Genomic DNA, 15,000 nt, shown 5'->3' on the forward strand with positions numbered 1-15,000 from the left:
GGCATCCCTTGTCTCTGGGCGGGGTGGGGGGGATGCCGAGGAATAAGTGAGGGGTGGTAGACCTGCCTCTTCCCGCGTGTAGTTCCTGGGCGGGATGGGCGGCGCCTCGGGATCAAAATCATAGGCATTGAGGCGAGAGGAGGCGTTTCGGTCCGGGGACATGATCGGCACTCGGGGCGGCGGGAGGAATTTCGGGAGGGAGGTGCCGGGGATGAAGCCCACCTCGGAGTCTTTGTCGAAGCCTTGCGGGGGTGGAAGTAGCGGAGGCGGCAGCACGGAGAAGCCCCGGGTACTGCTGGAGGCGAAGTCAGAGGCGCTCTGCAGCATGTTGGCCACCAGGTGATGTTGCGGCTCGGAGTGCAGAGGCGTGGACTGTGACGTGGAGAGGGTGGTGGAGTGGGTGCCGGGGTGGGGGTACTGCACGTGGGTGGGCTTGGGGGAGCTGTACAAGGGCTCCTCCATAGACCCTTCAGCCCCCAGCAGCCTCCTCTTGCTCCTCTGGATAGTGGCGCCCTTAACTCCGTCAGGCACCTGCAGAAGGAACGCACCTGAGACTACCACATCTTTCCCTGATTAACACACTTGTTTATCTCACCTCTTCCCTCACTCTACAGGCTTTTTTTTTCATGGGTGAGAGAGACATACCTCCATGTCCTCTTCACCCTCTTCCTCTTCCTCTTCCTCCTCCTCCTCTTCGTCCTCCTCCGTGGTGTCGTAGCCTCTCTCCTTCCTGCTGCTGTCGTAGAGTTGTGGTCGTGGGATCTGCGTGTGGCTTCCAATTGACCCCAACAACGACCCTGTACGACCACCATGTGTTATGATCACCTTACTATACTAAAATTATTATTATTATTATCATTATTATTATTATTAGTATTAGTATTATTGTTATTATTATTACTATTATTATTATTATTATTATTATTATTATTATTATTATTATTATTATTATTATTATTATTATTATTATTATTATTATTATTATTATTATTATCATTATTATTATCATCATTATTATTAGTATTAGTATCATTATCATTTACCACTACTACTACTACTACTACTACTACTACTACTACTACTACTACTACTACTACTACTACTACTACTACTACTACTACTACTACTACTACTACTACTACTACTACTACTAATAATAATAATACAACTACCACCATCGTTACCAGCAACCCATACTACCTACCCTGCCTGGTGCGGGGGACCTGGCCGCGCGGGGAGGTGGAGGTGAGAGGCCTGGCACTCTCGCCATGAAGGTTCCGTCCACTTGGAGACAGGGTGGCGGCTTCCAACTGGCGTGAAGAGAGAGACGAGAGAACTATCAGAGTTAATAATGAAAGTACACTGGAGCTGATGTTGAGGAAGGAGGAGTAAGAAGACGAAGAGTAGTTAAAACATCCATGTTCTTTTAGTATCGATACGTTATCTGTTCAAAAATAATGAAGTGAAAAAAAGAGAATATAAAAAAGGACATTACGTGAATAGGAGTTAAAATAAAAAAGAAGCATAGACAGACAGAAAGATAGAAAGATAGATAAACAGATAGATGAATAGATATAGATAGATAGATACATGAATCGATAAATAAACGGATGGGTAAAAAGATACATAGATATATAGACAGACGAATAGGTAGATAAATTGACAGATAGATGGACAAACTGATAGAGAGATAAGTAGATATAAAGTATAGATAACAGACAGATAAACAGGTACAATAACTGAATGGAAAGATACATAAATAAATTAAGATAGATATATGATCAAATGTACACACACACACACACACACACACACACACACACACACACGAATGGATAAAAAAAGAAAAAAGAAAGAAAATGAAAGAAGGATCGAAGGACCTCAACCAACCAGTCAGTCTCCTAATCACCATACACTCCCTCAAGGCCACACTCTCGCGCTCATTACCTCATTACGCCCCTGACCTGTCCCAAGCTCGCGTGATCCGCCCTGACCTACCTTCTCGTCCCTGCTGCTGGAGTAGCCCAGGTTGAGGTGTCCAGGATAGCCCGTGCCGCTGGCCAGACTGCGTGGCGACCCTCTCTGGGGGAACAGAGATGTCATATGACTCAAGCTTTTTTACGGCAAGGCCTATAGCGCCTGTAGGCACACCTGAAGAGTGTATGGGAAGCGCTGTTCAGCTTCCGCCCATTAGTGGCGCATGCAATTTTATTTATAGTGGTACCCATATTAGGGCCCATATCACCACCCAAGCTCATCTTGAGTGTAACCACCTAGAACCTGGGTATCATGGTGATATGTAGGTAACTTTAAACCACTCGACAAATGGCAAAGTGTTTTAAGGCTGTACGTGGTGGGATTCGAACCTACGCGTGGACGTTTGCCCGATCCCACGCTCACCATCTTATCCACTACGCCAATCAATCAATCAATCAAACTCCCCGCCAATCAGTACCTCAGAGTCAGGATGCAGGTGTCGGGGCGAGGAGGAGGAGGGGGCGGGCCTCTTATACAGGTGGACGGCCAACCAGGTGATGAAGACCAGGAGCATCACGCCCCCCACCACGCCCCGTACACCGAGGTATTCTAACGGAAAATGGAGAAAACCGAGGAATGAAGGAAAGGTGGAGGTAAGTTATGTATCTCTCTCTCTCTCTCTCTCTCTCTCTCTCTCTCTCTCTCTCTCTCTCTCTCTCTCTCACCTTCAGCCTTTACCACCACCACCTGGTCCAGCATCACCGCCACTTCCATGTCCTCCACCTCCTGTGCCACTTTCACCGCCTCCTTCGCCAGCACGGGCTCGGTGCCCTCGAACACCGCATACACCAGCTCCGTGGTGTCAGTGGCATTGTCGTGCGTCACGTTCTGCAGCCTCACCACCACCGACGACCCTGCCTCTCGCCGCTCCAGCAGGCGCGAGGTCTCGGGGCTTGCGGGAGATGAGTTGCTGCCCCTCAGGCGCGTCCTCTGCTCCACCCGTCGTTTCCTTCGTTGGTGCGGGGTGCGGAGCGTGACGGGCCGCGGTGGTGCAGTCTGTGTCTTGCCTGCCGGGGAGAGTAAGGCCTGGTGGTTAGGGCGTAGGGGAGCGGTGGGGGATGTTGGGGGCAGGTCGCTGCGGGGGACTCTGGCAATGATGGTGGTGTAGTTCTCGTAAGGGTTGACGGTGGGGGTCGGAGTGGGAGTGGAGGCGGGGGTGAAGATGGCTTTGAGGTCCAGCTGTCCCCGTCGGCGCGCCTCGGTGCGCTGGTACGCCAGCTGGAAAACTGTGGTGAGGGCTGTCTCCATGCTACTCCAGTACAGCTGCGGATCGTCCTGCTGCGGCGGCCCCTCCAGCACCGTCCTCACCCAGTAGCGCTGGTCCAGGGGCACCGAGGCGTTGTTGCTGGGGCTGGGTGCGCTGGGCTGCTCTGCCTGGGACTCCTTGGTTGGGGTGGAGGTGTGGGCGGTGTCCTGTGTGGTGGTGCAGGGCACGATGGTCTCTTTCGTGGTAAGCAGCTCGGGCAGGGGCGTGGTGTTTGGGGGATGGGCCAGGGACACCAGGGTGATCGTGGTAGTGTTGAGCGGCACGGTGGTGAGTGTGGTGGTTGTGGTATTATCAAAGGACTCTTCAGTGGAGGGGCGTCGGGAGGAACATCGGCAGGGTGGGCGGGAAGACTCTTCCACTTCATCCCGGGGCGTGGTGGGCGGCGGGGTGGTGCGTCTCCCGGCACAGGCACGGCAGGGGGACTCACCAGGGGAAACCTCTTGGGGAGTCTCGGGAGCCTCCGTGGTGGTGATGCCCTCTGGGGTGGCGGTGTACAGCACGTCTTCCACCGCGGTGCTGGCTGGGGAGGAGGTGGACGGGGTGTGGGCGGCGCCGTCACCTTCGAAGCCCTCGGCGGGGAAGAGGTAAGCGGTGGTGGTGGTGAGCACTGAGTCCACGGCCAGATGTTCTGTACCAGCCTCGTCACTGGTGGTGGTGGTGGTGGGGTCAGTGGTGGTGGCGTCAGTGGTAGTGGTGTCAGTGGTGGTCTGAGTGGTGGTGTCTTCCCCCTGATGCCCCTCCCCTGTGGTAGCGGGGGAGGGATCCACCGCCTCCACCAACACACCGGCGGTCACGCAAGGCCGCCGAGTGGAGTTCGAAGTGGAGTGTTCACCATCCACCTCCTCAGCATCCACACAGCCCTCAGTGGTGGTGTCAGTGGTGGTGGTGGTGTCAGTGGTGGTGATGGTGTCAGTGGTGGTGGTGGTGTCAGTGGTGGTGGTGGTCGCGTCAGTAGTAGTGGTGGTAAAGTCAATAGTGGTGGTACTGGTGGTATCCGTGGTCGTAGCGTCAGTAACTGTGGTGGTGACTTCAGTAGTAGTCGTGGTGTCAGTTATACCAGTAGTGTCAGTAGTAGTGGTGGTGTCAGCAGTAGTGGTGGTGTCAGTAGTGGTGTCAGATATAGCAGTAGTGATGGCAGTAGTAGCGCCGTCAGTGGCAGTAGTAGTCTCAGTAGTAGTAGAAGTAGCAGAGGTAGTGTCTGGTGTTGTAGTGGTAGTGAGTGTAGTGGTGATGTCAGATGACGTGTCTTGCACAGTAGAAATCGTAGTCACATCAGTGGTAGTGGTGATGTCGGCAGTAGTAGTATCAACAGTGGTATCAGTAGTAGTAGTGGTGTCAGATGTAGTAGTAGCATCAGTAGTAGTAGTAGTATCAGTAGTAGTAGTAGTAGTAGTAGTAGTAGTAGTATCAGTAGTAGTAGTAGATACCGAGGTGGTAGTGTCAGGGAGTGTTAGGAAAGTAGAAGTGTCAGTTGTAGTATCAGTGGTAGTGGTGGTGATGTCACTGATGGTAGAAGTATCAGATGTGGTGTCAGTAGTAGTGGTGGTGTCTGTGGTGGTGATAACAGCCTTCAGATGATCAGAATCAGTGGTGACAGTTGTAGTTTCAGTAGTAGTAGTAGTATCAGTAGTAGTAGTTGTAGCGTCTGTAGTAGAGGTAGTGTCTGTAGCAGCTGTAGTATCAGTAGTAATTGTAGTATTAGTATTAGTAACAATGTCATTAGTAGTAGTTGTAGTATCAGCATCAGTAGTAGTGGTAGTGTCAGTAGTAGTAGTAGTAGAGTCAGTAGTAGTAGTAATATCAGTAGTAGTAGTGGTAGTAGCATCAGTAGTAGTAGTGGTATCAGTAGTAGTGGTCGTGTCAGTGTCAGTAATAGTAGTAGTCGTTGTGGTGTCAGTAGTAGTAGTGCTTTCAGCTGCGTCAGTGGTGGTAAGGAACGCGCCATCAGTAGTAGTAGTAGTAGCATCAGTGGTCGTTAAGGTAGTGGCAGTAGTGGTGTCCGAAACCTGTCCATCAACAACATCAGGAGTGGTGTTGCTATCCGTGGTGGTGATAGTGGTAGTAGTAGTGGTGTCTGGTTCATCAGTGGTAGTCTCAGTAGCAGCATCAGTGGTAGCACCAGTAGAGGGTTGGGAGACAGAGATGACAGGGGTAGTAAGAGTGGGCTTGTCATCCTCCTCTTTATCTGGCATCTGTGGTGTGGTGGGCGCCTCTCCCTCAGGAAACCCAAGGGCGGTCACGTACACTTCACTAGGGGAGGAAGGGGCGTGAGTGAGAGTCGTGGAGGGGGCTGGAGGGGTCGTGCTGGTCGTAGCGAGACATGGCGTGGGAGTGTGACTCGTAAACGTAGCAGAAGGTCCTGGATATTCAATAGACGACCTCACCAAATCAGTAAGGTCGTATAAACTACTACTCGTGGTCGTTATGGAGAGCTGGGGTGGCGGGGCGACTTTGGTGGTGGTGAGGATGGTGGTAGTGGTCGTGGTGGTGAAGCAGGGAGGCTGTGTGGCAGGGAGGGAGGCCAGCAGTGGCGGTGGTGAGGTAGTAGTTGTTCTGGTCACTGTCACGTGGTGTGTTTGGGTTCGTCTCTCGCCTGAGGTCGCCTGGTCGTTCTGTATGGAGTCCAGGAGGTCGTAGTAATTAGTCGTATTCCAAAGATGACTAGAAGCGGTGTTGCTGAATTGAGTGAAGCCCTTGGTGCCTCGTTTGGTCCCGGAGGCTGGTCGTGGCGGGTCGTCTGGGGTGATGGCAGCAGTGGAGAGGGTTGGCGGCTTGGTGGTGGTGGCGGCGGGCAGCTGGGGCACGGTGGTGAAGAGTGTGGTGGTGAGGAAGACAGTGGTGGTGATAACCTGCGCTCGGTCCATCCAAGAGGTGTCCCTGGCGCGGTGCTGTCGCTCCTCAGTCGGTCCATCCCCTGTGATGTAAGAGAGAGAGAGAGAGAGAGAGAGAGAGAGAGAGAGAGAGAGAGAGAGAGAGAGAGAGAGAGAGAGAGAGAGAGAACATGAGTGACGATAACAACAGTAACAACAACTCCTCCTCTATAATCCTTGTAATAAAGATTCTGTTCTTCACGTACAGTAAATCTTTTTTCTTATTACTTACGAGCGACACTGGGACTGGCGCTGGAGGATAAGTGTCTTGAAACTTCCCTCTTAAATTAGTTCGAATCAAAGGAAGAAGGAAATACAGCAGCAGGCAAAGTTTACAGAAAAACGGATGCATGACTGAAGATATACTGATCAACACCTCTCCTTTATCCCAAACCATAAAACTTGATCTCGAAGAAAGAAGTGAAGGGAAAAAAGTAATATTAGTAGGAAAGGAAGACGGTGAGAAAAAAAAAAGAATGAAACACGAATAATTAATGAATAAACACACTCGCTCCTTCCTACTTTAAACCAGATTTAGTCTCAGAGGAGGAAGAAAACAGTATTATTAGAAAAGATTGTAGCCAGCGAGGAGAAACGAACGGAACACGAATGATTATTGATTAAACACATGCACAGGAGAGCAGCAGGAATAAAAAGGTTATGAAAGACAGGACACAAGCAGCGGTAAAAATAAACAGTAAAAGATTCTCCAGAAATGCACATGAGAAAACAAGAGCCAAGTTACTGTCCAGAGTTGGCAAGAAGAGTGAGAAAAAAAAAAGAGTGAATCAAGGTGAGAATATTGAAATGGGAAAGTTGCAGTAAAATATGGAAGCGACCAAAGTACCAATATAGGAAGAGGGAAAGAAACAACGAGTAAAAAATGAAAAAAATAAGGTAGGAATAGAGGAAAGGGGAAAGAAGTAGCAAACCTCAGAGGATGAAAATAGTAGTAACACGAGGCAAGATATACAAATTACACTGTACATCATAATAATTACGTAATTTATTGTATATCACACACACACACACACACACACACACACACACACGCACGCGAATACTACTACTACCACTACTACCACTACTACTACTACTACTACTACTACTATCACCACCAAAACACGCACACACACACCACCACCACCACCACCACCATCACCAATCTGTACCTGCCACAAAAATTCAAACAGGTACTTACTACAATAATTCATCTTCCCTAGCTCCGCCATCTAACGTTTGACACTCTCCCGTCCAGATTTTTTCTCCTGATTTATTTCCTCTTTTGGACATACTTTAGGGGAAACGCGTGTATGTGGGGGAGGGGGGGATGTCCTAAGAAAAAGAAGTATTAAGAGAGACAAAAACGAGCACCGGTAAAAATATCTAGGGGAAAAATATCTGGGGGAAAAAATCTCAAGGGGAAAAAATGTTCAATAAGAAAAGAAAAACGTCAGCTGATACATTGGCCACGCCGGAAAATGTCTAGAGGGAGAAAATGTCAGGGAGGGAAAAAAATAGTAAAGGAAGGAAAAAAATACCCATAAAAGAGAGAGAGAGAGAACCACAATCCACCACTAGTACAAACATTTCTTTTCCACTATATTAATCCACTTTCCCTTTCCCGTATCTCTTAACCTTCAACCTATCCCACAAAAACACCCTACTTCACCACACCACAACCACCACCACCACCACCACCACCACCACTCACCTGAAGGCAGCCAGATCAAGAAGTCCTCAAGGCTGTACTCTCTCTTGAACCTCCCAAACCTGTCCACGCCACCGCTGCTGCCTCCACCGCCGCTGCCCTCCGAGCCCTCCAGTGGCCAGAGGATGTGGCTGGTCTGCTCCCCGCCCGCCAGCACCACCACCGGCGTCGGTTCAATGGTCTCCTCTTCCTCAGTGACTGTAAAAAGCGCTGGATTAGAATCGGATATATCGTCGTGAATTCTGGAAGTATGTGTGTGTGTGTGTGTGTATTTCACTGTTTGATCTGCTGCAGTCTCTGACGAGACAGCCAGACGTTACCCTACGGAACGAACTCAGAGCTCATTATTTCCGATCTTCGGATAGGCCTGAGACCAGGCACACACCACACACCGGGACAACAAGGTCACAACTCCTCGATTTACATCCCGTACCTACTCACTGTTAGGTGAACAGGGGCTACACGTGAAAGGAGACACACCCAAATATCTCCACCCGGCCGGGGAATCGAACCCCGGTCCTCTGGCTTGTGAAGCCAGCGCTCTAACCACTGAGCTACCGGGCGTGTGTGTGTGTGTGTGTGTGTGTGTGTGTTCGTGTCTTGCCCTTTTAATATGTAAGTGAATGAATAAATGAATGAATGAATGATGCGGGAGTGGAAATAAATTGGTTACGTCTTTGGAAACTCATATTGTTGTCTCTCTGGGAGCGAAAATTTGCAAGTCTTTTTTTTTTTTTGTTTTATTTATTTCTCTCTCTCTCTCTCTCTCTCTCTCTCTCTCTCTCTCTCTCTCTCTCTCTCTCTCTCTTCTTAATATTTAAATGACGGAATGGATAAATACTAGACGGAAACATGTTATTCTTAAAGATAGACGAATTAATAAAAGAAGGGGAAATGTGAGAAAAATGGAGAAGAAATATGAAAAAAAATGGTTAGAAATGAAAACAAAATGAGGAGGAAGCGTGGTGGAAGGAGGAGGAGGAGGAGGATTGACTAATTGATTGATGATATGGTGCACTTAATCAATCAATCTTCTCTCCTCTTCTTCCTCCTTCTCAAGAACACAAGGAACGATGAGAGGGAAGAGAGAGAAGGGAAACAATGAGGAAGAAGAAGAGGAAGAGAAGGATAATGAGGCGAAAAAATAAAGAGGAAGCGAGAAGCTGAAAAAAAATAAATAAATAACGTGGAATTGTTTGCACAACACACACACACACGCACACACACACACACACACACACACACACACACACACACACACACACACACACACACACACACACACACAAGGAAGAAGACAAACAAACAAACAAACACAGCCAAAGTATTAAGTATCGTGCGTCACCAATAATGAAATCAGGAAAGAATATAAAAATGAAATAAAAAAATCGCGAAACTATGTGACCTTTCTCTCTCTCTCTCTCTCTCTCTCTCTCTCTCTCTCTCTCTCTCTCTCTCTCTCTCTCTCTATCTCTATCTATCTATCTATCTATCTATTTATCTATATCTATCTATCTATCTATCTCCGCGTTAAGAGAGAGAGAGAGAGAGAGAGAGAGAGAGAGAGAGAGAGATTAAAACTAGGTCACGAAAACGAACGTAAAAAATGTATAGCATGATTGAGAATGTCAGTGTGTGTGTGTGTGTGTGTGTGTGTGTGTGTGTGTGTGTGTGTGTGTGTGTATGTGTTTCACTGTTTGATCTGCTGCAGTCTCTGACGAGACAGCCAGACGTTACCCTAGGGGACGAGCTCAGAGCTCATTATTTCCGATCTTCGGATAGGCCTGAGACCAGGCACACACCACACACAGGGACAACAAGGTCACAACTCCTCGATTTACATCCGGTACCTACTCACTGCTAGGTGAACAGGGGCTACACGTGAAAGGAGACACACCCAAATATCTCCACCCGGCCGGGGAATCGAACCCCGGTCCTCTAGCTTGTGAAGCCAGCTCTCTAACCACTGAACTACCGGACGTGTGTGTGTGTGTGTGTGTGTGTGTGTGTGTGTGTGTGTGTGTGTGTGTGTGTGTGTGTGTGTGTGTGTGTTTACGCAAGAGGGAAACTAGCCAAGGGCAACATAAAATAAAAAACAAAAGGTCCACTTCATATGCAAATTCGCTAAAAGACTGATAGAGAATTAGCCAAAAAACGGACAAATGTCTTGAAGCCTCCCTCTTAAAAGAAGTCAGCTCGTAAGAAGATGGAAATACAGAAGCAGGTAGGGAGTTCCAGAGTTTACCAGTGAAAGGTATGAATGATTGAGAGTACTGGTTAACTCTTGTATTAGAGAGTTTGACAGAATAGGGTGTGTGTGTGTGTGTGTGTGTGTGTGTGTGTGTGTGTGTGTGTGTGTGTGTGTGTGTGTGTGTGTGTGTGCGCCTCTCTTCCTGATTACCTGTCTGATTTCCTGTCTTCTCTCTTCCGTGACACACACACACACACACACACACACACACACACACACACACACACACACACACACACACACACACGGGGGATTATATATTTTTTTCATCCCAGGAAGACCAAGGCCGCAGGAGGGACTGGGACAGGGGAGGAAGAAGGAGGGGGAGGAGGTGGAGGAACAGGTGGAAGAACAAGGGAGGGTGACAAGGGGGAGGGAGGGAGGGTGGAGGAACATGGCAGAGAGGAACGGGTGGAGGAAGCTGTCGTCATCCCTGCTATTCCACACACACACACACACACACACACACACACACACACACACACAATAAAAATGATGATGCTGATGCTGATTATGATGATGATGATGATGATAATAATAATAATAATAATAATAATAATCACAACTCCACCCATTATTATTATTATTACTATTACTCTTATCATCATAATCATCATTATAAATTCTGTTATCAGTAATATTGTTGTAGTAGTAGCAGTAGCAGTAGCAGCAGCAGTAGCAGTAGCAATAGTAGTAGTATCATGACATAAGAAATCATAAAAAAATAATAAAAAACCCATGAAATTGACAAAACCTAAACAAACCTAAATGAATAAACAAATAAACAAATAAGCAATCACAATAACAATAATTATAATAATGTTCATTACAAACGCACATTTGCAAAACAGCAGTAAGGCGAGAGTTTCGTACCATAATATAATCTTAGTACAAATATTTACACAAAACATGCAAGGACGGCTAGTTCGTCCTAGGAATCACAGCTCTGAAGTTCCCGCTAATAATTCAATATCCCTAGTTCATCCTGGGGCACGAATTAACCCTCACGCTGTTATAATCTCCGCATCATTGCTATGGCGACGTCGCACGCACCTCATGCAAATTATCGTACATCAACACGCCGTCCACCACCACCACCACCACCACCACGCAACAATATCATACTCCACCGTAGACTTATATTTTCTTTAATTTTAAACTCTGTGTATTAATCAATATGTTTAAGATGTGTAGCTATCATAACTTTCCGCATATTTTGGAGAACCGTAAAGTTTGATGTAATATGTATTTTTCTCCTTCCCATCTTTTTTTTTTTTTTTTTTTTTTTTTGTATTTCAGTTATGTATCAAATTTTACGTATTTTTTTTCTTAAGAATGTCAAGAAGTACATATATTAATTCTAACTCAACCCCCGCGATCTCATAAGAATATAAGATCAAAAAGGAGGCCGCCGTGGTACAGTGGAACCATGTGTGCTTTGGGGTCCGAGAAGTCTCCAAGCGCACGGGTTCGAATCCTGTCCACGGTCCGAGTGTAGGTTGGGCTTCCTCACTCGAGGCAACGGTTTCCTTGCGGGTGGGCTTTGAGATAGGAGGTACCACAAAAAGTACCCCCTTTAGCCCATAAATTCCCGTGAAAAGCCCACATGGTATAAAAGAAAAAGAAAAACAAGGAGGCATCATAAGAAAACACATAGCAGTCCCTGAATCAAAGTAAACATAGCTCCCAATGCCCACCTGTCACCCCCCACCCGTTAATTTGCTTAATCGTCTTTTAAGCTCCTAATGACTCAGCACAAACCATTTAATCACTCACCAATCACCATACACCTAAATAAAGTTAGTGCACGCTATTTTTTTTTTTGTGTGTGTGTGTGTGTGTGTGTGTGTGTGTGTGTGTGTGTGTGTGTGTGTGTGTGTGTGTGCCTCGCCTCTTAGTTAATTGCATTACTTGGTGGGGGTTTTTTTCTTTATTCTCTCTATTGGTGTAAAGGGTTTGCATTAAATGACTTATTTTGATTATGTCTGTGTATTCTCAGTTCTTCCTCCTCCTCAACCGCTACCCTCACCACGATCACCATCACCACCACAACCACGACCGACAGAGGAAATATCATACGCGTCTGTAGAATTGTACTGTTCTACCGCCTCACTGTTTGCATTTCAAGATATTTTAGCATATTTTGATATAAACCGCGAGTTTTTCGCATGAGAGAGAGAGAGAGAGAGAGAGAGAGAGAGAGAGAGAGAGAGAGAGAGAGAGAGAGAGAGAGGGTGAACACGAATTATTGTCGCTTGCATGATCAGAGTTCATCTTCTGGAGGGAGGGAATGAGGGAGGGAGACAGAGGGGGGGGAAGAAGTAAAGAGACGGGGAAGGAGGGAGGAGGAGAGGAAAGCGTGCGGCAGGGAGAGAAAGAGGGGAGGGAGATGGAGGACCCGAGAGAGAGAGAGAGAGAGAGAGAGAGAGAGAGAGAGAGAGAGAGAGAGAGACTGATTGATCTTCGGCGCCAGAACGGAAGTCATGAGAGAGAGAGAGAGAGAGAGAGAGAGAGAGAGAGAGAGAGAGAGAGAGAGAGAGAGAGAGAGAGAGAGAGAGAGAGAGAGAGAGGATCATCACATCACCTGACAACCTTACACACTTTTCACTTTGCTTCACACCGTACATATTGGCAGACATGATCAGGGCCAACACGTCTGCCGCTGCTTGTTCTTCCCATGTGTTTCTTTGAGTCTCCGCGTTACATTCATCCCGGTGAACTTCGAGTCTGAGTGAATAATGAGTGAGAGGAAGTCCCCATTCCCGGCTGACCTTTTGGGTGACGTCACGCTGACAACTCCGGGAACAGCTGGTTGTGTGTGCAGCGGCCTTGCTCAACGGTCGCTGACTCACTCACGAGTCTCCGCTAACTCAAAACTAAATGCACCAAGCAATAAAGAAAATAAATAAATGAATAAATCAATAGCTCAAATCATAGAAAAAAGCAATGATGATGATAATTATGCAAATAAAATAAAATAAAAAACAACAGAAATAATAATAATAATAATAATAATAATAATAATAATAATAATAATAATAATAATAGATATAAATAGATAAACGAATAAATAAAAAAGAAAAATTAATTAGACGATTTTAAAACCCCACCAGAAAAAAAAAATGAATAAAGACAATAAATAGATTATATAATCAAACAAAACAAAAGTTAACGAAACAATTCTCCAAACACTCTAAAAGCTAAATAAGTGACTCGTGAAACTCTTTAAAGCTAAAAGAACGATTCCCAAAACCCAATGAAAGCTAAACAGACGATTCCCAAAACACCCTAAAAGCTATAAAAAAAAAAAATAAAAAAATCTCACTCACAGCTTCAATGAATCCTTCACAGCAAAGGATACGAAACCAACTGGCAGACTGACGCACGGATTCCAAACAATAGGATCGATGGGCGTTGGGGAGTTGCTATCTATGAATCTTACGTATAAAAAAAAAAAAATAAATAAATAGCAGAAATGTGATGTGTCGTTATGGGATACTCACCTTCAAAGTCTGTGTTGATGAATAAATTGTTAACATATTGCTGGGTGTTAATTTTCACTGTATGTATGGATTAGCTAGCGTCCGGGACCATATACTTTCACTCATGTTGGAAGAATCTAGTGTAAGGGGAATGTTCTTGCTTATAATCTTGTTACAGTTTGGTTATAATGACTGTCTTTCCATCATCTCCTTTTTACTTTCCTCTCCTCCTGTTCTCATGCAACAACTTCAATTTTTGTTGCTGATTAATAGTTATCCTTTGTAATTCGTCTTTCTCCTCCCATTCTTTTTTTCCTTTTTTTGTCTTCTTTTCTTCCTTTCATTTATTCTCCCTCCTTTCAGTCAAGCTTCCTTGTATATTCTCTTTCCTCCCTTATTTCCTGTTGCTTCTCGTCCTCTCCCTCCTCTTCTTTATTTCGATCAATTTCCCTAATTTTCTCTCTCCTTTTCCACAATTCTTTTCCTGTCCTTCCCTTTCTCTTTTTTTTCCCTCTCCCTTCTCTACTTTTTCATCTTCCATATCACATTTCCTCTTTTCTTCCTTTCCTTTCTACATAATTTTCTCATACTTCTCTCCTTCCTTCACGTAGTTTATTTTTTTGCTTCTTTTCCATGCTGTTCCATAACTTTTCCTCATCTTCCTTCTTTTCTCCCTTATTTCCTCCTGCTCCTCTTTTCCTTCCTCCTCACTCCGACCAGTCTTTCTAATCATTTCCTCTCCTCCTCCGCGTGTGGAAAGTCGCGTGCGTTGTCAGTCTGGCAGAGTTAGGTGGAGTGAGGGCGGGCGGGGGCGGGGCGGCCAGCGGTGGCGGCTCCAGGCAGGATGTGTTCCCCACCCACGCACCCGCCTCCCTTCAGTTATTTCCTTGTTTCTGACCCACCACACGCCCCCCACCCTCATCCCTGAGCCCGCCCACGCCCTCACATGATCCCACGCCTGCCTCCATCCACCGTCAGTACTTTCAATAGAGAGAGAGAGAGAGAGAGAGAGAGAGAGAGAGAGAGAGAGAGAGAGAGAGAGAGAGAGAGAGAGAGAGAGAGAGAGAGAGAGTGGGTCTGAGTGAATGCGAAAACTGAAAGGGTGGATTCTGTTGTTATGGGTTAAGGTTTGAGTGATTGATAAAGGTTATGACTGTATGCTTACTCACTGGGGCTTCCCTCTTGTTTCTATTGTGTAATGTTACTTGATGAGATAATGTGGGAATTGAAGCTTCATTATTTTCATGGTCTTACTGTAGTGTTTAATCTTTGAAGTAATTGTGAAGTAATTCTTTCAACACTATGGACTTTCATAAGACTCATAAAACTATTTTCAAACACCAGAGCGTCAGATTCTCGTGACACATTTCCTTATTGATGAT

At 46.3% G+C, this 15,000-nt stretch overlaps 1 protein-coding gene across 1 annotated transcript in view; it reads right to left on the reverse strand.

The window, feature by feature from the left end:
- The window catches only part of LOC123519402 (mucin-2-like), a 61,082-nt gene that overhangs the window by 33,684 nt on the left and 12,398 nt on the right, over window positions 1-15,000 (reverse strand). The window contains exons 2-9 of the mRNA XM_045280681.1: window positions 7,889-8,083; window positions 5,101-6,218; window positions 2,703-5,001; window positions 2,456-2,586; window positions 1,999-2,082; window positions 1,205-1,310; window positions 646-797; window positions 1-531 (exon numbers count right to left, since the gene is read on the reverse strand). The exon at window positions 1-531 is cut by the window's left edge and continues 57 nt beyond it. Coding sequence (XP_045136616.1) covers window positions 1-531; window positions 646-797; window positions 1,205-1,310; window positions 1,999-2,082; window positions 2,456-2,586; window positions 2,703-5,001; window positions 5,101-6,218; window positions 7,889-8,083 — 4,616 coding nt within the window. The remainder of the gene's footprint in view (window positions 532-645; window positions 798-1,204; window positions 1,311-1,998; window positions 2,083-2,455; window positions 2,587-2,702; window positions 5,002-5,100; window positions 6,219-7,888; window positions 8,084-15,000) is intronic.

Source organism: Portunus trituberculatus, chromosome 45 (assembly GCF_017591435.1).
Source record: "Portunus trituberculatus isolate SZX2019 chromosome 45, ASM1759143v1, whole genome shotgun sequence".
Taxonomy (NCBI): Eukaryota; Metazoa; Arthropoda; class Malacostraca; order Decapoda; family Portunidae; genus Portunus; species Portunus trituberculatus.